At 36.4% G+C, this 25,985-nt stretch overlaps 1 protein-coding gene across 1 annotated transcript; it reads right to left on the bottom strand.

The window, feature by feature from the left end:
• Positions 1 to 743: 743 nt before the first annotated feature.
• Positions 744 to 25,798, bottom strand: LOC144434503 (all-trans-retinol 13,14-reductase-like). Its single transcript, XM_078122961.1, has 10 exons — positions 25,543 to 25,798; positions 19,326 to 19,508; positions 15,686 to 15,927; positions 14,669 to 14,870; positions 13,139 to 13,336; positions 12,015 to 12,134; positions 11,206 to 11,457; positions 8,574 to 8,740; positions 2,153 to 2,312; positions 744 to 1,348 (listed from the first exon to the last, which is right to left on the bottom strand). The coding sequence occupies exons 1-10, from the start codon at positions 25,748 to 25,750 to the stop codon at positions 1,218 to 1,220; spliced, it is 1,863 nt and encodes a 620-aa protein (XP_077979087.1). The 5' UTR covers positions 25,751 to 25,798; the 3' UTR covers positions 744 to 1,217.
• Between the last annotated feature and the right edge of the window lie 187 nt (positions 25,799 to 25,985).

Here is a 25,985-nt window from a genome sequence, read left to right as displayed (position 1 = left end):
TTGATATATCCCATGAGAGACTTGGACTGGGATATTTTTTAAAATAAAATTAAGGATATTTTCCTTTACAAAACTAAAAATAGGACCAATGGCGTTGTAGCACAACTGTATTTGGCTGTAGCTGTGGGCATGGTCTTCTTGCTAGGCATATTTGCATACATTTTTGAAATCTTCATTAACTTATAAGATATGTTTTTCACCAAAAAGACACATTTTTAGCCTAATTTCCCTAATATCATTGATTGAATCATCATGTCATGAATAATTCTTAATATAAACACCCTGAAGAACATGCCAACCAAATTTCTGCCAAATCTGCTCAGTAGTTTTGGAATTACATGTAAACATTTTTGACCAGACACACTTTCATACCTAATTTGTATAACACTGATGGGCTCATCATGTCATGAACAATTCTTAATCTAGACACCTCTAAGAACATTCCAACCTAATTTCAGACCGATCTGCCAAGTTCAAGTTTTTTAACCAAAAAATTCTATTTTTTGACCGAAATCACACACCAGTGGTAAGATCATTTTGATTTGAACAATTTCCCAACCAGGTACCCAAGGTAATATACCCACCAAATATCATGGCAATCAGTGGTTTTTGACTTTAAGTTGTTTACACACACACACGCACGCACGCACGCACGCACACACACACACACACACACACACACACACACACACACACACGCACGCACGCACGCACACACACACACACACACACACACACACGGACAGACACTTTGCCATGCCTATAGCATTACTGAAACAGACAATACCACTGCTGTGAATAATAGTATTAAAATGAGACTAGATAGAGGTTAGAAAGCAAAGCCTTTTTTGCAATCAGATGACAAGATTAAATTTTCATATATTTCTATATTTGCATATATCATTATTCTTGAGAAAACAAATCTTTGAACAATTACCTAAATAAACCATAGACCCTCCACCCACTGAAAAACGTATGATATATTTGTCAGCTAAGATCAACAGAGATCATTCTCTCACTTTTATCAAGCAGATTATGTTTTATTTTTTGCACTAACTATTTGACAACATTTGAACTTATACATTGGTAAGGTCACAGTTGAAGAATTATCTCATGTACAGGTGTAAGCATTTACATACTGAGCATACGCATTTGCATTTGGTTCATCATTTTTTTCAATTTTAAAACACCCATTGAGAAATTTTCAGATAGCTTTCTTATTTGCTTTTGGCCATTTCCTTTTTCAACTTCAGAATATCTGTCATCAAATTCCTGTTGAGGATGTTTGAAGCACACAATAATCCACCGAACATAGCACCAGCAAAGCCACAGCTCAGGATATCTTGACCTAGCAAACACAAAGAAAGAAGATATAACACATTAAAGAAAAGGCAAGTCAGACTTGTATTAGTTACTGCTATCAACGTAAAGGAAAAGTCCAGTCAGACTTATTTCTACCTTTAGTATACTTGTATTCATTACTGCTATCAGTGTAAAGGAAAAGTCCAGTTAGACTTATTTCTGCCTTTAGTACACTTGTATTGATTACTGCTATCAACGTAAAGGAAAAGTCCAGTTAGACTTATTTCTGCCTTTAGTACACTTGTATTGATTACTGCTAGTATCATAAAGGAAAAGTCCAGTCAGACTTATTTCTGCCTTTAGTACACTTGTATTGATTACTGCTATCAACTTAAATATGATTTTGGGTTATAAAATAGCCCCTTGGTACCTTCAACTTTTGAAATCCTGTAAAGAAGTCCTACTGTACTTGACATATGTTCACCCATTTCAAGATTTCCTGCAAGATTTGGGCATTTGATATCATGAATACCCTAATCTCACTGTCTTGATGAAGACTGGACTGTTCCTTTAAACAGCCAACCATCATGGCATATGATGGTACTGCCATTCTACTTTTTACACTGTTCATGTAAATAGACTGGTAAAATATTTCATAATTATATACATTTCATAGGGTTTTCTTTTCAAGCTTTGATAAAAAGAAATGTTCTTTGATTTGCTGAGCAATATAGATTTTTATTATATATGTATTTTATTGTCCGCTTGGCTGCCCAATTGGTTGTAACATCAAATAAAATGAAGTTTACAGGATTTAAAAATGCTCTTTCAGCCCATAGGATAAACTTACCAGTTAAGAAGAGGTTTGGAATTCGTGTTGCTGGTCGTAAAGAACTGATTACTTGGGGACTGAATCTTTCTGTGTTATGATCTAATCCGTAGATTTCACCCTTTGGTGCTGCAATGTAGTACTTGTTACTCAATGGAGATCCGATCTGAAAGTATTCCACCTGAGAGTATGAATGAAAAGACAAATTAGTTTCTTACTGTACAACGGCTCTTACAGCTTGGTGATGCAATGATAGCACTGAGAGCCAATTAATATAAAATGTAGGTTGACAAATCAAATCTATTAATTTAGACAAAATTGGACAGCCTTTGCAACAAAAAAAACCACCATATTCTTACCATCAAATTAAACTTTTGTTGCAAACACAAACTCGAAAATTGTTACCTGAATTTTCAGGCTGCTCATTTCAGTCTTTGTCAACAGATTGACCAACTACTCAGAATATGTGACCTTATACACATGCGAGCCTACTAAGGGCTCATACAACTGTAGGTGCCTGGAAGTTTATATCGCTTCTGTCTCTGTTCAATGATGGTTAAAACACCCACAGATGTAAAGTTTAATTTGATATAATGGTTTGCCAGTATAGAATAAGTTTCATTAAAATATATATCCCTTTGTTCTGATATCTCTTTACATGAACGTAATTGTTTACTACTCTAACTTGGTCTTGAAAATAAAAAACACATGGCCAGGATATGTTATCTAGATTTCAGCAAATGGGTAATCTTGGTAGCATATTTTCTTCATGGTAAAAAGCAGTCATATTAGAAAACACTACTTCCAGTTGGCAAATTGTAAATGCAGGAGTACCACAAGGAACAAAACTTTTTTATTTGTATTCATGGTAAATGACATTCACACAGAAATGCTCTCTTTATTTTCATGGATGATACAGCTATTTCTGAGCAGTTTTATTACAATGATGTCAGTAATTCGACACTTGAGTCAGACCTAGATGATATTTGCAACGGATCTCAAAGAAACAAAATGGACCTTAATGCTAAGAATTGTAAGGATATGAGAATTTTCTTTTTAAGATTTGATATGAACTTTCTTCCTCTTAAGATCAACAATATTAGCTTGGAGGTGGGTTCCTACAAAAGTCTTGGGCTTGTCTTACTCGGTAATCTCAAATGGGATTCTCACATTGAGAAAGTCACCAGTAAAGCATGTAAACACCTTCATCTATTGTGGGTTATGTGTCAGAGCTGGTGTTGATGACTTGAAACAAATTTACATCTCATTGATTAGATCTTGCTTAGAATTTTCATGTATAGCTTGGCTTACAGATATATTTAAATTGTTGTTGGAATGTGTTCAGAAAAGAGCCCAGTGTGTTATGTTGCTATTTGTACCGTATGAGCAAACACTTCGTCAGCTTGGTACTATTTGTTTAGAAGAAGGCATAAGACTATCTGTCAGTAATTTGGTTCTAAGATTGTAAATGTACAACAAAAACTTCATCACCTAATCCCTAGGGTCTAATAAAAAAGATTGTGTGGTTCTGATTACATTCAATTTTAGAATAGGTGGGGTAGGCATAGGGAGCTTGTCTTAAACAGTGAATAAGTCACAATAATATGTGTGTTAATGTGTAGAATATACAATACCAGATTTAAAGTGAATGCCTTCCGTAAGGGTATATATAGTCTTGCAATTTCATTATTTATACAAGAAATTTAGCTCTATATCTGTGATTTTTCAAGTCCCAATGAAAGCTGTTCTCAGCCATCCTCAAGTTCACTCGGCTTTCGTGATCCCCTACATACGTGGAATATAAACACTCGTTTCCACGGCAAAAAATAAACGAAATTCAAACCAACATAACATTGCTATAATTATGCATCAGAAAATATATATACTTCATGGTAAGCATCGTAACAGTTTGACAACTTTAATACAGTGAAGTGATACAGTATCATTGCCCTACTTCATCACTGGGTAAAGTGTATACATTTCTGTTTCAACTGACAAATGTACCATCTGCTCAAATCCTATAAGTTTCTGCTTCCAACTTTCATATAGTTTGTCACATATAGTTTTTGTCGCACTAATACCACCATCAGCATGTGTATGTTGAACTTCCTTCTGTCCCACTAAATTCACCATGACTTTACAAGTCGGTTTGTAGACTATTTCACACTCCTGCATAGCTCTATCAGTGTCGCCATCAATCAAAATAGAAATGTATTTAGCTTCATTTCCGATTAGCTAAGTCATTCCCGATTCAATCAGTAATTGTTCCGATCATCTTTGAGCATTTGTGAGTGTTATCATAGGTTGGATTTAATCACTATGGGAAAATTGTCAAGATTTTGTTGAGTGGCATGCCTTCACTGTACACTTATTATAGAAGTCAATGTATAGGTCACCAGTATCGATACATTGTTGCAAACCCACACAATGGACTGCTGAATAGAAATATCGATTTATCAGCAGTGAACAACAGTGTTGAAGGCCAACAATTTTCTTCGTGGGCTTGGTCTATTTTCCATATTTTGACCACATACATTTCGGTATAAATGATAAATTATTACACTTGATAAATATGTGAGAGTGTATTTATTTCCTGAGATACCAAGCTAAATAAATGATTACGAGCCTTGCAACAAACAGCGGTAGTTTGTTATTGGGAGAAATCGGAAAATAACACGGTAAAAAGGAGACAGTTCGAGGTCAATATAATACTTCCTAAACTTCTAATCGGAAATCTAAAAAAAGATATGATTTCTCTTTATTCATCTGCGTATTAGTGTGTGAAATTTCAAAATGATATGTCCATATTTTAAGAAATTGAAACAATGATAAATATTTCACCTGTTTGTGAACTCCACGTCCATTGAAAAAACGCTATTTTGTTATCACTGTAGGAGTTATTAAGGCCAAGAAAAAAAAAGAATTGTTTCTGGTCAGTGTGCATCACTTAAATACCCCGCTTCGATCTTTTTTTCTCTCGTGTTTATCCAGCCTGCAGATCCAAGGGGAAACACAAAATAACTCTCCCTACATTAATTGCTACTTCAGGGAAGACAACTGCACAACTAATCATGAACAATTAAACAAATAATTTGTGTCGTCACACCAGTTTTGACGTTTCTTAACCAGAAACAACAACTTTCTTTTGTGTCCCTTCTCGACTAATTACCGAAAATATGCTAATAACTTATCAAAACTTATTGCTGAACACGTGATCATCAATAATATTTTCAGGACAGATGCGCTTTGGTATTACAAATGTATGAACCAAATTACATTGAATTCAAAGCGTGAATTCTTGAGATATATCCTAATTACAGAAAACCATTAATTACATAAATTACTCATTAATTTTTTCTTATTCATGGGAAGTTTACCAAACCTAATCAGCTCTTGCCATTACCCAACAGTCATAGGAAGTTATAATTAATTTTAAGCTGTGTAAAATCAACTAAATTGAATAACAACTACATGCAAATGTGCTACCTTGCTAGTATCCACAGTGATTTGATAGAACATTTGCCATGGTAACACTCAACAGAGTACACAGTACATCACAACTTGATGTTTACGCAACTACACTCATGCATAAAATGAATTATAACTTCCTATGACTTTATGTTCACGTGTTCAGCAAAAAACAACATCTCTTGGCCCTTGGGTATCGCAAATACACCTGTTGCCGTGCACGTCTCTGTACATGCTGAGCACTGTATAAGCCCTGGATGTTGTAAGCAACTCAACTTCTGTCTGAACGTTCCTAAAATATACTTTTGAGCGTACATTATTAAGTTGCGTCTTTGGTGTTATCTATTTTACTCGTGAGGTTACTCAGTTATGTTGTCGATCGTAAAATGTTGTGTATTTGGGGTTTAATTTTGTTATTTTGATTTGTTGTGGTTTGAGTAGAATCGTTTGGCTCTGTGTCATACATTTCTTCCTATCAGATGTACAGCCATTACAGATTGGAAGAACAGTTTTAGAGTGTCTTTTTAAGTTGATGTCAGTTTCCTCATCGACAATTTCTCGTGAGACTTCACATTTTTTGCGATTTTATTGATTTTTTTCTCGAACACATAATAAAAAGTTTAGGGTCGGCTGTGAAAAGCTAGGTGGGGTTGGGTAACCGGAACCAAACAATTATTTTTTTTGGCCTAGTCATTCTCACAGTTAGTCCTAAAAAAATGTGTGCTTCCAATCTCGCACAATTTTAGAATTCAATAGGTGGGTAGGTAGATTTTTTTTGTGATTCGATTTTCCATATGTGAGTGTCTAGTTCAGGAAGTTATTTTTTCTGTTGTGTTGTCTTCCATATGGTCTCTTTGTTATTGGTTTCTTCCCATCAGATGTACAGCCATTACAGATTGGAAGAACAGTTTTATATTGTCTTTTTAAGTTGATGTCAGTTACCGCATCCACTATTTCTCGCAAGACTTCACAATTTTCGTGATTTTATTTAAATTTTCTTAAAATACATTTTAAAAAAAGTTTAGGGTCGCAGTGAAAAACTAGGTGGGGTAGGATAACCAGAACCAAACATTTTTTCAGGCTGTATGAGACCCACCATAAAGCAAAAATAGCGTGAATGGCATTGCAGTACAACTGTACAGTTTTTAAAATTGTTTATCCACCTGCTGATCCATGCTAGGTTTAGGTGTTCATTTGCTGAATGATTATCAAGTTGTCTATCCAGCCTTGTTGTTATCTTTGTAATATACGCGATCATTTGGCTGTTGCTATGGGCATGGTCATCACTCAAGTTGCTAGACATATATGCATATTTTTTTTGATTGTTTGTTAATTTGTCTATGAATACCTGATGTTATCTTTGTAATATACATCATTATTTGTCTGTTACTATGGGTGTTATCTTGTTGCTAGGCACATTTGCATACACTTTTGGAATGTTTATTCAGTAGTCTATTAATCCCTTATGTTGTCTTTGCAATATATGCGATCATTTGGCTGTTGCTATGGGTGTGGTCTTGTTGCTAGGCACATTTACATACACTTTTTGAATGTCTGTTAACTTGTCTAAGAATCCCTGTTGTTATCTTTGTGAAATACAAAATTGTTTGGCTGTTGCTGTGGGTGTGGTCATGGTTGCTAGGGATATTTGCATACATTTTTGAATGTTCACTCAGTTGCATACCAGAGATGTTATTTTAGTAATATATACTGGCATTTGGTTGTTGCTAGCTAAGGGCGTGGTCATGGTTGCTAGGGCCAGTTGCCTCTAAATATTTTGAGCAAATTCTGCAGAATATCACTTCTAGAAACATCTCACCAAATTTCAGTCTCATTGACCAAGTACTTTTTAAGATATAAGTTTTTGACCAAAATGCACATTTTCACACCTTGTTGGCATATTGCTGATTAGATCATTATATGGTTAACTTTTCTTCATCTACACATCCCCAAATGTATCCCCATTAAATTTCAGCCCAATCTGCTCAGTAGTATTGGAATTAAAGATTTTTGACCAAAAAGACACATTTTAGTCCTAATTTGCATATTACTCATGGAATCATCATGTCATGAACAAATCTTAATTTACACACTCCTAAGAATGTTCCAACAAAATTTGAGACCAATCTGCCCAGATTTTTTGACCAAAAATGACATTTGTTTTTTATTACCCAAATCAAATACCTGTGATGCAATCATTTTGCTTTGAACAATTTTCCAACTAGACACCAAAAGTAATGTCCCCACCAAATACCAAGGCAATTGGTCTGGTGTTTTTTGAGTTTAAGGTGCACACACACACACACACACACACACACACACACACACACACACACACACACACACACACACACACACACACACACACACACACACACACACACACACACACACACACACACACACACCGTACCTATAGCACTACTGAACCTTATCAGTTCAGTTGTGCTAAAAATACAACTTACATGATGTACAAATAACTTTTCTAGCACGTCACTTGAGAAATGTCAGGAAAATGACACTATATGAAGAGACAGGCAGACAGACAGACAGACAGACAGACAGACAGACAGACAGACAGACAGACAGACAGACAGACAGACAGACAGACAAAAACACCCACAACAATACCCAAATCAGACATATACATAAATAGATCGAATGAATGCTCAGGGCCTTGTCAAACATACTTTGAACCATGTAAGTTGAAATACTTATCTTAAGAAAATGACATTTAAAAAAAAATATATTTTGTATATGTAGTGCAATTGCGAACAATAGCCACTAAATGATAAAGATATCTCCTACAAATGGCCAAACAAATTGGTTCGCTGCTGCTCAGAAGACGGCAAGGAATTTACAAACAATTACAGAAAAATAGTCATAAACTCAAAACCAACATCAATTATACATTAAATGATTGGCAAACTCCGATGACAAGGATATATGCTCACAACAGGAAATCCAAACTAACCTTGTCTTTTAGATGAGGAAATAAGAGACATGTTTGTTCCCACATTCTCTCAGCGATAGCATCTTTTATTTTGTTGTAGTCTTCACCACGTTTCATCACTCTCTCATTCTCCCATTTCTGGAACCATTCCCAGTTACTAAGGGTTACGACAGCACAGGTTGACTTTCCTAGAAGTGATGGTATTACAATTATGACATGTGCAACTGTAATACTTTACATTAGCTTTTGTATCACCAAGATGGAAAGCTCATACAACTTAAAACTTGGTGAAATATTTGGGTGTAAACCACGAGGATGGAGGATAGGGAAATGCAGAGAGGAATGGAGAAAGGGAGGCAGGAGGACTGAGGAAGGGAGGTAGGAGGACTTAGGAAAGGAGGGGAGTTTGTGTGTCTGTGTTTATGCACATGTCTGTGTAAATATGTATGCATATGTGTGAGTGAGTGAGTGAGTGAGTGAGTGAGTGAGTGAGTGAGTGTGTGTGTGTGTGTGTGTGTGTGTGTGTGCGTGCGTGCTGCGTGCGTGCGTGAGTGAGTGAATGAGTGAGTGTGTGTGTGCGTGCTGCGTGCGTGCATGAGTGAGTGAGTGAGTGAATGAGTGTGTGTGTGTGTGTGTGTGTGTGTGTGTGTGCGTGCGTGCTGGGTGCGTGCGTGAGTGAGTGAATGAGTGTGTGTGTGTGTGCGTGCTGCGTGCGTGTGTGTGTGTGTGTGTGTGTGTGTGTGTGTGTGTGTGTGTGTGTGTGTGTGTGTGTGTGCCATTGTTGATTGGTGTATATATGTATCTTGTTTGCATGTACATGTAGAACTAGTACCAGGTAGTTGCAAAGTACAATTTCATGAGAAATGATTTTATCCACATTCAACAATTTAACTGATTGAATTTGATAAAAATAGCACCAATGGTATTGTAGCTCAACTGTATTTGGCTGTTGCTATGGGCGTGGTCTTGTTGCTAGGCATATTATACCCGTGCCTGTTGTTATCTTTGAAACATATGCCACCATTTGGCTGTTGATATGGGCATGGTCTTGTTGCCAGGTATATATGCGTATATTTTTTGAATGTTTAGTTATTTGGTAAATCATGATTGTTCACTACAAATATGGCTGCCATTCATTGAGTACAAAGTGATATGAGCACCAAAAGTAATTGGCACTGAATTAACTATAAACATGATCTAAAAGACATTAGCCAATAGCCACACATAATTGCCACAAAATGTCTGCAATATGTAAGTAATCACAACTTTGATGGTCTGTGAATACAGTCTGTGATTAAGTTTTTTAGTTATGCAGTATTAAATATAGTGATTGTTTACTACAAATATGGCTGCCATTCAGTAAAAATTACATGCGCACCAAAAATAATGCACATGTATACTTCTTTTCTTCAATACTACTTGTCAACATAATTTTAATAGAAATTGGCAATATGTAAACACAACAATGTGTCTGTGATAGGCAGGAATTGGCTTGATTTTGATAATTATCCATGAAAGTCATGGTCAAGGTCAAAGATACCCAATATTTTCATATGGAGGTGTGTGGCCCAAGTTGAACCATGTACAATCCCAAAACAGACCCATTGTCAGGGATTTCCTGTCACAAACAGACCCAATCTGATTAAAATTCGATGTAGTGTACACTTACAATTTCTTTTGGTTGTTACATTTACTTCGTTTGTTCTTTTGTGTGCGCTCTTTACATACATCTGACACAATATCATAGGTTTTCTCGAGCTACACGAGAGTCTGAGCGCTAAGTGAATTCACTCAACCAATGAAAACATGTAATACAGGTAGAGTACTTCAGAGTGCTCTGTTCGAAAAGAACACGAGCAGAGAGTGCAAACAACGATGTTATCGTTATTGTTTGGTCATTCTTGTCTCTCCGAATGATTTCGAAAGAAGCATACTAATTGGTTGAAAACAAATTTCAAGATCCCTGAGATTCAAACAAGATTTTCTATTACACAGGGTCACATGTGGGAAGGTGGCAATCACTCGGAACAAAACAAACAACACCAAACGATGGAAATAGAGGTAAATAAAGACATCTAGCCACTTTCACAACATCAGATTTTAATCAGATTGAAACAAAGACATAGATATGGACTACATATGGCACCCCCTGGGTCACATTGCAGCATGTATATCATTGTTTTGAGGGGAAAATCTTCCAGTCATTTACCTTTATATTCTGTTGCTGTGAAGATTTCTCAAAATCATGGTAATGTTTTGTATGTTACAATGATGCAGATAATATTTGGAATAGATGGTCATGGCTGTGAAGGCATACTGCACCCGAGGTGGTACTATGTACTGCTTAGGGTTGGGTTTCCCCAAGGTTGAGAACTCTTTTGAATTTTTAGTTGCTTTAGCATGCTTTGTACAGCCTTTAGTATAATATTTGAGTTGCATCGACCCATGATTAAGGAATTTTCAAATGAAAACTCGATCCATGTTTAGGGATTTTTTTCTGAAAAAGTTATCCATTTGGGTGGCACATACTCGTACACCTTTCTATGGGAGTACCCCTTCCCCCAGGGACAGATATACACACAAACAGACACTTAATTTGTCATACAGTTATTACTAACTTCATTTGATAAAATACCAAAAGTAAGATACATACCAGGATAGCGTTGTTCCCATGTTGGATCCTTGGCAGAAGGGAATGACATGAACAATAGTGGAATAGGATTCTCTCCAGCTTCTTCTGCACTCTGTGCCATATACTCCTTGCATGTTTCACTAAGTTCATTGCTGGTGAAGCACCACCAGTTACTGGCTTTCAATCCGAGTTCTTCTTTTGTTCCCTTGAGACCAACAAACAATGACATAGCACCTGGCCCATGTCTGATATCTTTAGTAATACTTTTGTAGCCTGTGAAAGCAACACAATTGATTGTAAATAAATATCCTATAATAATTCTTACTGCCTGGAATAGAATTTTACTTCTTGACACATCATTATCATAGATATACTAATCACTGGGTACATCATAGATATACCAATCACTGGGCACATCATAGATATACCAATCATTGGGCACATCATAGATATACCAATCACTGGGCACATCATAGATATACCAATCATTGGGCACATCATAGATATACTAATCATTGGGCACATCATAGATATACCAATCCCTGCATTTCTTTGTTGACACAATGACTTCCATTTCACTCACTACGGCACATGCATTACTATAGGGGCACATGAGAGTTGGTCAATCTTCTTGTTCTAATTTGGCCCTGTATGAGGTCAAATGCTATAATTGCATTTATTGAAAATCAATGAATGAAGAAAGGAACAAATGTGTTTTGACTACACAATTTACTTTACATTGTTTTGTTTTCTATTTTTTTGTTGAAGACACATAAGCTGAGTCTATATGTTTTTGGGGTGTAATTTGTGCATCATGTAAAGCTACTTACCTGCTTTGTCTGCAATCTTGGCTGGTAACAGTCGTTCTACAGTGTTGTAGAAACCAGCATCAGATATCACAATGGGGGCATGAAGGTCAATGTCGCCACTACTCTTGTGAACACGTACACCTAGGAACAAGAGCATGATAAATAGAATTTATTACAACTCACACAAATCAAGTTGAACATGTTCTATGTCATGACATCATGTGTCTATGTCTGACTCATTGGGTTAGCAGCACTCAAAAACTGACACTATTCTCAAAATTTACATAAATGATCAATGGCAAAACCTACTTGTTGAGTGAATGGAATGTCTTGGAATAAGTACATATTTACGGCTAGCTAGAATACTATAATTCAGAGATAACATTAAACAGTATATTTCACTTATATGCCATGCACTGAGACTTTGCAGTCCTGCATGTGTGTGTATGTGTGTGTGTACGTGTTTGTGTTTGTTTGTTTATTTGTGTTTGTTTGTGTGTGTGTGTGTATATGTGTGTGTATGAGTGTGTGTACATGTTTGTGTGTGTGTGTGTGTGTGTGTGTGTGTGTGTGTGTGTGTGTGTGTGTGTGTGTGTGTGTGTTTGTGTTTGTGTTTGTGTGTGTGTATTGTATATTGAATTGTGCAAACAATCACTTTCAGCAAATACCCAGTTGATAATATTGATTGATATTACTGAATACTATCACTACCGGTAGATGGCACTGTTCACATACTGATACATTGGCTAGATCAGGGAACGAGTTTTACATCTTACACAAATATACATTATCTGATTTCAATTCTTGTTTTGTTAGGGTTATGTTATTTAATTCTGTGGTTTCTCATTATAACACTTTAAAATTATGGGTCAGTCCGTTGTTTTAAAAAAGGTAAGTGTATGTGTACATGTTTGCTTACAATTCACAATTAATTATATAACACTCTGAATACTTTAGACAAAAACGATTATTAAGTGAGATGGATACTATGGACCATTTAATCTATTTTAATTAAAGGCCCTGGATTTCATTTCCACCCAGATACATGCTTTTGCAGTCTGCAAAATACATGACATCCAAATAAATGATAATTTTCCCACTTTGTCTATTAAGTTTTGCTTGTTTTTTGGTTTAGTTTCACTTACCAACAGCTTTGCCATCCCTGTCAACTAATATTTGAGACACCTGCGCTCTGACCAAGACTTTACCACCAGCTTTCTCTATGCTTGGTATAGTGTGGAAAGCAATTTCACTAGCACCACCAACAGGATAAGATGAACCATACAGGTAATGGTTGATAAGTGTAGCATGCATTGCAAAACTTCCTTCACTTGGTAAAGTGCCTAGAAATAAAGACAGTTACTTGGTATTGATAGAACCAATATGAATGACAAAGGTTATTAACACATTCAACTTTTTCACATTGAGCTTCAATTTCTCAAACACTCCTCATCAGAATCAATGACAAATTCCATAGTTACAGCTGACCACTAGGTGGCGGTATAATCTGTCTTGGTCAACACTCCTCATCAGAATGACAAATTCCATAGTTACAGCTGACCACTAGGTGGCAGTATAATCTGTCTTGGTCAACAATCCTCATCAGAATGACAAATTCCATTGTTACAGCTGACCACTAGGTGGCGGTATAATCTGTCTTGGTCAACACTCCTCATCAGAATGACAAATTCCATAGTTACAGCTGACCACTAGGTGGCAGTATAATCTGTCTTGGTCAACAATCCTCATCAGAATGACAAATTCCATTGTTACAGCTGACCACTAGGTGGCGGTATTATAATCTGACAGATGTTAGGTAGTTCAATGTCCCCATCTCTGTTGGTCTTGAAATTTTAGAGTCTGATAAATGATAGTTGATATGCTGGAATTTGTCAATCTAGTTTGAATCATCTTATTGCTCTTTACTACATTGAACTGTTTTGCTATAATATTTCTTCACTGAAGTGCATGCATATTTTTGTGAAATATTTTTAACAGTGGTAACCATCCTCTCTAATTAAATGTCACAAGTGACAGGTTGTAGGTTGGCAAGCTAGTGTTTGATTTTGTTCTGAGTCCTACTGTAAGTTATTCAACTTTTAAAGCATTAGGTTTGATAAAAAGCTGACAAGTCCTGTGATCTACATTAAAACTAATTTGTGACATTTCAACCTCACATGGGAGGTCTTCTACAGGGTCTATGTAGGGTTTTAATGAAAAAATGGAGGGTTTTGAAGATAAAAGAGGTGTTTCAGCATAATTACACTAATTCAACATTCAACAGTAACAACTGCACCACTGAATTATAATGTTTGGCGTTGCTTTGTTAAGAAAGTCAGCCATCATCAAAAGTGGTCAATGGAAACTGACTGACTGCCTGCCTGCCTGACTGACTGACTGACTGACTGACTGACTGCCTGACTGACTGACTGACTGACTGCCTGACTGACTGACTGACTGACTGACTGACTGACTGACTGACTGACTGATGGACAGACTGACTGACTGACTGACTGACTGATGGACGGACAGACAGACAGACAGACAGACAGACAGACAGACAGACAGACAGACAGACAGACAGACAGACAGACAGACAGACAGACTGACTGACTGACTGGCTGACTGACTGACTGACTGACTGACTGACTGACATTACATAACATTAAAACTACCATAGTCTCCAAAACTGTATGCAAGTACAGTCTGTAGATCCTTGTTGTCTGTCAGTTCTTCCAACACATCTTGCAATGAACGCTGTGAAAACTTGAAGAATGGTGTCATCCAGTTGATAAGACCTGTAGATGACATGATGCTAGCAAGCCATGGTGGTAAGGTCTTGGTCATGACATGGCCCATCATACTCTTACGACATTCCTGTAGATATCAGATGAAGTCATAGTAATAAATAGAGAGAAATCATGACTACCTTAACATGGTAATCTGTAAGATATGTCATGTCAGTGCACCCTCACATATCGGCCAACACATGACCACCTTGCTTGGTAATCTGTAAGATATGTCATGTCAGTGCACCCTCACATATCGGCCAACACGTGACCACCTTGCTTGGTAATCTGTAAGATATGTCATGTCAGTGCACCCTCACATATCGGCCAACACGTGACCACCTTGCTTGGTAATCTGTAAGGTATGTCATGTCAGTGCATCCTCACATATCGGCCAACACGTGACCACCTTGCTTGATAAACTGTAAGATATGTTATGTCAGTGCACCCTCACATATCGGCCAACACGTGACCACCTTGCTTGGTAATCTGTAAGATATGTCATGTCAGTGCACCTTCACATCTTGGCCAACACAGTCAGCAGATAGAGATAGTTATGGGTGGAATGACAAGTTGTATCTCACAGTCCCCCTTCCTTGATAAGTCACCCAAAATGTCATTTTTTAGAATACTTTATTTGGACTAATAGGACATTCAATTGTATGAAGTTAGCTGATGTTTCACTAACCCATCTATTTCCGAGTTGTAATTGATCACCGTCACAATCAAAATACATATGTATGCTAAAGGTGTCAACTTTTCTGGACTTCTCTTCCAGTCAAACTTCTTGCTTTTTAACAGCATTCTTTAAAAAGTGACCAAACTATTTAACAAGTACCAGTATATGTACAAAAATGTATTATGTATGTATAACTAACAAACAAGATTGAAGAACATATTTACCTTCAGCAATTGCAAAAATCCATCAATTGCTTTCTCTTCCAGGGGAAATTTATCCAACAGACATTGACGAAATTTCTCTTTGCCACAGTACAGAGGGAAATACTTAGGTTTTCCGGGCTCACCAATGACCACAGTGTCAAAGTTATCATCAAGGTCTACCCATTGTAATTGGCCATTGGTTATTTGGTCCAAGTAGATTTTGAACATAGTATTGTGCCTGAGCTCACCAATGTAGTGAATACCTTGAATAAAAGAGTCAGTCAATATATTTAATTGCAGTTTTTAAGTATACAAAAATATATTTGTCTACCCCTATATTCATGGAATCAAAATTACAGTTAAGCTGCATATGTTCATGTTTAAAATGGATACATGACATATACATGATGTTCCTGGCTTACAATATGAATACAAATGAAAAGTATGTGTTCCGTGTAAACTTCACTGTCTATGATTTATAATTAAATACCAAATGAAATATCAAATAGTAATGCATTTTCCTGGTAAACTTCAGTATCTATAATTAAATACCAATACTAGCAAATAACTGTTTTATAATCATTCTCACTGTTCTTATTGTTTTTGAGATGTCAATTCAGTCCCTTTATATCGGTATAGCTTACACTTGGCTGTCTTTCAACAAAACATTTTGTTACATCACAGCATACATTGGATTATGTTCAAGGTGAATTCAACCCTATACTAACAAATAGATAAACCTAAAAATATTTTTCACATATAATAATGATGAAAACACATTTTGAGATACCCAATGTCTTTTTAATAACTTAAGTGTGTGTTGAGTTGCTTATCTCGCCCATTGTTGATCACAACTATTAAACCAACTGTAAAATGAGCACAATATAGATAGCCCAAAATCACTGCAAAATGAGTATGACATAGTCTATGGACAATTTCAAAGCATTGCACTATTTATCATACTCGACATCAGCTGATGGCATGTTGAACTGTCCTGAAGTGAATTTTAATCTTTTAAATAAACGTTTTGAACTATCTTGAACTACATAAAATAAATAGATAAATAAATAAATAAATGACAATGATAAATAAAACTCTTCCAAAAAACATGTATATAAAATCCTTTATGATTTCAGGCAGAAAGTACTTGTGACATTTCTTACAATTTATATTTGTAAAATGAATGTAAACTGGTAAATAAATAATGTATAAATATAAATAAAATTTGTAAAAATTAAATAGTTTAATCGTTTAAAAGTTAAATTTGCACCATCCTTTAATTATTTGTTATCCATCTGTACCTGATTGATTATTGAAAGTTTTGAGCAAAGGACATCAAGCTCTGCATCTGAAGGCACATTTTGATAAATGTGAAATGAGTATAAATAGCCTGTCAGGCTGTCACTGATATTTGGTTGGTGGTGGTGGATTAACAGGTTTGATACTAATACAAATACATAGTTACAAATAAGATTGTTGTTGAGACCCTTCATAGGGCTAATAACCACACAGACTAATAGTCTTTGCAAATTAGGCTCATCTAAAATGTCTAGAGATGCAGAGCTCATTGTGTAGTACTACTGAGTGAAACTTTCTCCTATCCAAAAAATAAAACAATGCAATATATGAAATTTTAAAATATATAAAAAACAAGGCATATTTAAAATAACCCCTCAGCAACATGATTTTGTCTAGTCTCTACAACCATCTACTGCACTTCTGTCCATTTGTCACTCTCAATAGCTTACTCCTCATTCTCATTCTCCTCCTCATAATAATCATCATCATCTTCTTCTTCATCATTATCAGCATTTTCAGCATTTCCATCACTATCTCCCTCAACTTTCTCACCATCACCATCACTTTCCTCTTTCTCCTTTCCCTGCTCCTTCACTTCTTCCTCTTTCTCCTCCTCCTCCTCCTCATCATCATCATCATCATCATCGTCATCACTATTGCTTGAGTCATTTATACCCTTTCCTATTTTGTGGTTCCTTACTTTTATTGTGGCAAGGAATTGTTCAAACTGCTCTTTCAAATCTTGGTGATAAAAGCTGACAAGATAGAAGCTATTAGATCCCACTTCTACCACCAACAGAACATAAGTGATTCTTCAACCAGCTCTGATACTGACAGTTATTCTGACAGTGACAATGATTCATCTGACTCAGATATAGTGGAAAGGGAGTTTGGGTCACCTGAAGTCAGTGAGAGTGAAATTTATATGTATACAATATCAGGCCGGAGAGCAACAACATGGAAGACCAGAAGAATTGATGAATAGTTGTACAAAGAGACTGTCAATTACAAAAGAATTGTTGCAAACTGAAACATTATATACAATAATGGCCACCATTTTACCTGTTATTTCCATGGATCTGCATCATAGCTACCATGGTGTGTATTCATTTGCTTGGAATACATACAAGACTGTCAGTGTTTGGCTTAAAGGACAGAGTTGCCCTATTTTAAAAGTTTACATGTATTTTTTTTATTTTGAATGCAAATTTGTATATGCTGTTTGCAAAAGCCTGTACAGTAGTCTAATTGTCTCTAGATCCATTAATTTTAAAAACACTATGCAAAAATAATATTGGAAAGTATTCATGTAAATATGTTAACAGGGTAGGAGTATGGCTTTAAAAAATAATTCAGCACTGTTCAGCCAAAACACATTAGCGAAACTGGAGAACTAAAAATCATGTCAAAATTTGACAGCCTTTTAACAAAAAAGGGTGCAAAACATGTATATACACAAGTTCCTGTATAAAAAACAACTAACATTAATTACCCTGTGTTCAGCTTCTTTTTTTCTTTTTTTTTTTTTTGGGGGGGGGGCTTGAAAATTTCTGACCATGTGTAGGGGGGGGGACTTGGAAAAAAAATCTAATTTTGTCATGATTCATCCGACCACCCTCCCCCCCCCCCCCTGCACATTATTTGTGAATGCAGCCTAATGGAATACACTGTACAGTTCATGTGTATGTATCAAAGAGCAGTACACAGATAGTTTGATATGGTGAGGGCTTTATCAAACTATTTATACACCAAGTCCCTGTTCAGTAGTTAACATATTCATTATGCACTAATGATTACTTGCATTGGTGTACAATACATGCATATACTATTGGTATTACTCTGTAATAGCAGAAAATACTATCAAATACCTGTAATATGCAATTACTGTAAGCACGTGATCGTTCCACTTACAGGAAATTCTATTAATGCACCACTGTATTTTTTTTTAACTTTTCATTTTGATAAAAACATATGTAATAATAACAGAATCCCATGAGTGAGTACAACTCAAGAACTATGCATGTGTACTTGCATAATTTGTGCTTGTACATAGTGTTTTCTGCCACATTCATGTACATGAGTATTGAGTAAGTAGACTGCAGAGAACATGTCAAGCACTGGAAGCTGTGCAAATATCCTAAAGTATATGTATACCACACTGGTACTCATTATGTGTACATGTAAGTCATGGGATGATGTCTGTATCAATTACCATATTACATGTACACAGTTTTATAGTTTATTTTACTTTGGATAAATACAGTGTATTATTATTCTGACCTGTACATGTAACATGTGTTACCATTTTTGAAGAAAACTACAACATTATTTTGTTAGATAAATGATTGATAGAAATCCTTACCAACATCAAATTCAAACCCTTTCTCAATATAGGTATGACAGCATCCACCAGCCTGGTCATGTTGTTCTAGTACTAGTACCTTCTTGCCAGCCCTAGCTAGAAGTGCAGCCACTGACAAACCACCAATACCACTACCAACCACAATTGCATCTAAATTCTCAGGAACTTTCTTTGCAGCAAAACCTGTGAAATAAGTCATCGATGATTACTATTCTGAAACTGGAAATTGGTGTTGAAATGAAGAACTGGGGTTTTTTTTACAAATAAATAATATTTGTATAGACATGTATACAACACTCATATAGACTTAAAGTTTTACATTGCGTATAACAAAATGTACAAAGTACTGTCCTTCTGAGTAGTTGGATGGTCTTGAATTTGTGATGAAAGGCCCAGTTTAGATAAGAATAAAAATGAATGTCTGTCCAGAACAAAAGAATGGTCTTATGTAGTGTAGTCTTTATGGCTCCCCTGATAGGATATTACTAATGTAAGAACTTGGGATTGAATTCTCTGCCTTTAAAGGTCCAGTTCAGATAAGAAATACAAATTTAGATGTGAAAAATAGGTATAAGTCAGAGCTATAGAAAAACTTAGCCCAGAACAAAAGAATGCATCCTATGTATTATAAGTTATAGCTCTGCTCCACTGATAAGATACATGTAGGTACATGTAACACTAATGTCATGCAAAACTGGGTATACAGCTTTCTTCTTGTGTGTGTGTGGGGGGGGGGGGGGATTCCGAGGAATGGGGGGGTCACTCAAAAACTGGGGAGTGAAAGGGGGTGTTACTCAAAAACTGGGGAATGAAAGGGGGGTGGCTACTCAAAATTTTTGCTAACACTGAAGTAGAGAACACACCTATGTATACATGGTGACGATTATGCAAGTTATGTATTAACACAGTGTTTTTTCTGAATTTTTCAGTGCATATTGCATATACATAGCCCTTATGAAAATGCATTACACATTTGACATATACATTTTTGTACATGTAGTTTCTGAAGCCAGTACAGCAGACCATAACAATCTATAACACAAATTGATCAAAGCATTACTAATACATTGAGTTCTAGTTGTTACATGAAACAATTAAATCATTAATTGATAAAGTAGTAAGGAATGAATAACCTGGTCAAAGAAATAAACAGCTGAAGCCACATAGGAGGGCAAAGTCTGACCAAATAGGATCAACTCATCTAGAATATCATACATGCATGTCAGTCAGTGAAAGCATACCAGATACTGGGATGGTGACCTGAAAATCTCTGACAGGTTTCATTGCACAGACATTTGTAACTGGTAAATACTGATTATAAATATTAAATACATGTTGAAAACAAAGAATATGGTAATGTATAGCTAACTTTTTATTGCACAGATACTAGTACATGGTGTTCCGTTACATGAAATGAATATATAAGTATACTATAATTTTTAATTGGTATGGCATCCAACTATACTTTGAGAATTTGTCTCAGTGTTAGTATTCTGAATTATAATTTCAATTGTGATCAGGAGAGGGTATTATCATGTTATCACCTTGACATGTTAAAATAATACCAGATAACACTTTTTACTTTTAGTCCTTCAAGAACAGGAGGGGGGAAACCCCCTCCTATACCCACCCCCACTTGCCTCTCATTAAAACTTTGATTCAACTTTAATACCACCTAATTTACAATTTTACTAGCTACTTTGGGAATAAGTTGCACTCATTGTTTCCTCTTCCCTTAATAATAATAAGCTACATCCATCAATTTCAAAACAAGTTATGTTTGTTTGTATGTTTGGGTAAATAGAATACAACGTAATGTCAGATGCTCTGGTCAGATGGGGGAATTGTAGCAAATGAATGTATCATCTGATCACCCACGGAGCAAATCATAACCACATCTCACCCATTTCATCTATGTGGCATGCTTCAACAATTTGTACCAATCCAAACTGTCAAATTGAAACGCGCTGTCAGGTCATCATGACGTGTGGTTTTTTGTAAAAATATTTCGAGCAACGGGAGGAATTACTTCATCATTTGTACAAATTAAACGTTTTCAATATTTTACCAGATCTATGTGATACTACATACATGTATTTGTGGCATTCATGTGTCTCTCATAAAATTGCAATTTGGCTACCACTTTCCCTAATTGACGAATCGAAAAGATATATAGCGTGTACAATGTCATGTGATTTTTTTAATGGTTTTCAAATTGCAACATTAGAGAGGTTTAGATACACATTAGAACACATATGTGTACGGGAGTAATAAAGAGTTTCAGCTACACGTTCAACGTGTACGTGCACGTGTGACGTAGGAGATTTTGTGCTTTTTATTTATAAATACCCATGCGTGACTTATTTGTCAACTTTTTTGTTATAAAACGCAATGAATTTTTACTTTTAGGCACAATATAAAATCTGAGGATTGTTTGTCATGAAATTTAAGTGAAAACAGAATATAGTTCTCTGTAATTCATATTCAACAGTCTTTTCGGAGTTGCGACGTATGGAGACAGGTACGGTATTGTTGGATTGCATAATAGCCCTCTAAATAGCCAAGTGGCTAATAGCTACATGTACATCAGCAATAAGAATAGATCTATTATAGCTTGAAATGGCTATTCGGGCTATTTTCAATTTCCACCAGTAGTTTTTAGCCACTAGTATTAGCTATTAGTAGCCAGGTAATAGCGTACTATCAGCTATTGTAAAACCAGAACAGGCAGCTATTCAGGCTATTAGCCATTAATAGCTGCAATTAGCCATTAATAGCCAGCTAATAGCTGACTATCAGCTATCAACCCCTCAGCTTTCTCCATGGGCTGGCTATGCAGCTGTTCAAGCTATTAGCCATTAATAGCTGCAATTAGCCATTAATAGCCAGCTAATAGCTGGCAATGAGCTATCAACCCCTCAGCTTTCTCCATGGGCTGGCTATGCAGCTATTCAAGCTATTAGCTATTAATAGCTGCTATTAGCCATTAATAGCCAGCTAATAGCTGGAAATCAGCTATCAACCCCTCAGCTTTCTCCATGGGCTGGCTATGCAGCTATTCAAGCTATTAGCCATTAATAGCCACTATTAGCCAATAGTAACCAGCTAATAGCTGGAAATCAGCTATCAACCCCTCAGCTTTCTCCATGGGCTGGCTATGCAGCTATTCAAGCTATTAGCCATTAATAGCCACTATTAGCCAATAGTAGCCAGCTAATAGCTGGCAATCAGCTATCAACCTCTCAGCTTTCTCCATGGGCTGGCTATGCAGCTGTTCAAGCTATTAGCCATTAATATCCAGCTAATAGCTGGCTATTAACCCCAAGAGTTAAGTTTGTTGAACTGAAATGAATGAAAAAACAAACCATGATCGAGGTTTATAATTTGAAGAGTCAAGGAGAACAGTGTGTGCTAAACACCTTAGGGGTGGACTATTTGATATCCTGGGGGGCTTGGAAGATTTTGGGGAAAAAATAGATGCCAAATGGATTTGCTTGAAAAAAAAAAAATCAGGATATGAGTGAGTGATGAAAAAAAAAGATGGACCACTGCTGCTAGAAAAAAAAATGTCTTGGCAGGGAAATGATGCACAGGTTCGAGTATACTGTTCAACCTGCTCGTACCTCTCCAACCAGGACACTTGTCAAATCATGACAAACCGTTTCAAACACATGTCAGGGACCAGTCACTTTCGTTAGCCTGTGGTACATATATATATTTGTTCTTGTCTCTGTTTCTTTCATAGATGGTTTAAATATTACTTCATGTAAGGGTTCAAACATAACTATACATACAATTATACATATAATACATGTATTACCACAGGGAGTAGCGAGCATGTAACTGATTGATTGATCGATCGGTTGATGTATTGATTGATTGATTTATTATTTGGTTGAATGATTGATTGATCAATTTTTGTGGTGCAATATAACTTACTTTATGTGTGATATTGATCAATTGACTCATTGAGTTTTAAAACTATTTCTTTTTCTTTCCCTGGTTACTTTGCTCTCAACTGTTGATCTCAGACCACTAAAAGTCTGAGGCTGTATGTAATTCTCTCCTTGCTTTATTGACTAAATAAAGACGCCTTGTCCATTCTTCTAATCTTATCTTAATTAAAACACCTCTTATCTTAAAACTGGCAGGAGATCACTTACATTAACAGTTTGCTTTATCTCTCATCTGCTGGGAGATTATCACACTGGACAAACACTCGATCATGCATAAACTAGTAAGGAAGAGTAGTTTATGCATGATCGAGTGTTTGTCCAGTGTGATAATCTCCCAGCAGATGAGAGATAAAGCAAACTGTTAATGTAAGTGATCTCCTGCCAGTTTTAAGATAAGAGGTGTTTTAATTAAGATAAGATTAGAAGAATGGACAAGGCGTCTTTATTTAGTCAATAAAGCAAGGAGAGAATTACATACAGCCTCAGACTTTTAGTGGTCTGAGATCAACAGTTGAGAGCAAAGTAACCAGGGAAAGAAAAAGAAATAGTTTTAAAACTCAATGAGTCAATTGATCAATATCACACATAAAGTAAGTTATATTGCACCACAAAAATTGATCAATCAATCAATCATTCAACCAAATAATAAATCAATCAATCAATACATCAACCGATAGATCGATCGATCAATCAATCAGTTACATGCTCGCTGCTCCCTGTGGTATTACCTAGCTACCACACTTGTTACAGAACATGCCATGGAATGTTTGGCTGTTTCACAATCAGTGCTTCACTTATCTTACACTTTGGGGCAAAAGTGAACTTGAAGGTTTTGTAATGGTAACCTTCATACAATTGGATAGTTTATAAAAGAACTTAATCTAAATTGTTCTAGTCTCTTCAGTATGAATTTGTCAGAAGGGATGATATACTTCCTATTTCAGACACTACATGTATCGACACCACAACTCAAATTCAAGTTTCTATTGTACACTAGGTATGACCTCCTAAAGTGCTCTAACACATCAGTAACTTTACTATACATGCAATATCAATGCCCCTATACCAATGTTACAGGCCCACTTTTATAACATGGAAAACTTATTTAAAAAGTTATATTTACTTTAGCTTTTCGATGCTTGGCAATATATATCTCAGAGGCTATGAATAACCTAAAAATTGCCTAAATAGAAACAAAAAACTGCAGAACTGGCGAGGGGGACCCCTTGGACTCCATCACCCCAGAGGCCACTTATTCGTTAAACTAACAATAAGATTCACCAAAATTGGTAAAAAACTTGAAAAGCTAGGGGAGACCCCCTAGGACTTTTTGTCGGCCCAATGGAAAAAAACACTGACACCCCCCCATCCCCCCTAGCTGGAGAAACTGTCCGATCTATCTGAATGTTTGAGCTCATCAATCAAGTTTCCGATTTGTATTTTCAGTGTGTCACCATACCATGGCATAAAAACTGTCAACGATGTTTATTTAATTGAAAATCAAACATGTAGGAAATATGTAGTTTTCTAAATATAATCTGTGTGTGATAGAACAGCATCTTTTTACTCTCTGTATTACCATGTGCGAAAACCAAACAGAAAATTGTGGCAACAAAAGTAGATGTTCAACATTGACGTAAAAAATCCGGATATCTCAAAGAAGCAAAGAAAAAAAAAGTTGCCAGCATAGGCGAAGGAGAAAAAAAATAATTCTCAGGCAAGCAGGTGGGAAAAAAATAATGACTCTCCACCAATCTTCCAAGCCCTCCCCAGGATATCGAATGGTCTACCCCTTAACACCTGATAATATAATAGCCAATAGCCGCTATTTATCTGAGATCAAGCTATTGTGGCAATCCAACAATACCTCACCTTGATGGACGTATGAATATCATGAATATCATGAATATAGGGTAAGCGACGGGGATCACGTCGTGGCTGCTACAAAGGTTGCTCCATGGCATGCACGAGATCTCGCTCTACACGAGACCACGAGACTTATAAAAGTGCTTTTTCGTCAAAATCTATCATTTTTATTACTCTTATCGTATACCAGCATGTGCTTGGACCTGTAACACAACTGGTGGCCGAAAACAGAACGAATCTACGATCTGTAATTCGAGCGCGAGGCAAAATCAATGTTGGTGTCAAAAATGTGCACGGTCAAAGTTTCTATATACTATAATAATAATAATCGGAGTGTCTCGGTGACCGGCGCCTGTCAGCAGACTCGGCCAATAATAATACTGGTAATAGTGTACCTTGTTTGAGTACTTTGTCTCGTTCAGCTTGGTCAATGACGAGTGGCTCTGGTTGTCGAGTGGTGTCCACCTCAAAAGGATTTTTCCCTGGTTGTGGTCCGCTCGTCAGCAACGACAAACTCACAATGAATATTATGACGAGCAAGACGGCAACTAGAAAAGCTGGGTTGACGGCAACGAATCCAAAAATTTTCTCAGCCAACGCCATGTTGCAGGGTCAAATCTACACAGCGTACGTGCGTGAGTAACCTTGATATCGAGGTGGAACCGGAGACAAGTTGTCCAATTTACATAGATCGTCGCTGAGGGCGCATACCCTGTTGCGCCGTTGCGCCAACCACCTTTGGCCTTTTCGGGCCTTTGCGATACTAGTGATACTCGATCTAAAAAAAAACAAAAAAACAAAACAGGCATATGGGGACAGGAGAACTGAATTCGTTTCG

This window comes from Glandiceps talaboti, chromosome 4 (assembly GCF_964340395.1).
Source record: "Glandiceps talaboti chromosome 4, keGlaTala1.1, whole genome shotgun sequence".
NCBI classification, from domain to species: Eukaryota; Metazoa; Hemichordata; class Enteropneusta; family Spengelidae; genus Glandiceps; species Glandiceps talaboti.
Note: the sequence above shows the minus strand (reverse complement) of the source record. Positions and strands in the feature narration are given on the sequence as shown.

Bases quoted from the DNA above. Each gene is read 5' to 3' on its own strand.
- LOC144434503 (XM_078122961.1), bottom strand. From the start codon at position 25,750: ATGGCGTTGGCTGAGAAAATTTTTGGATTCGTTGCCGTCAACCCAGCT. The intron at 19,509-25,542 runs GTACACTATTAC...CTTATTTCACAG, and splicing joins AGACAAAGTACTCAAACAAG to GTTTTGCTGCAAAGAAAGTT. The intron at 1,349-2,152 runs GTAAGTTTATCC...TGTGTTTGCTAG, and splicing joins TCCAAACCTCTTCTTAACTG to GTCAAGATATCCTGAGCTGT.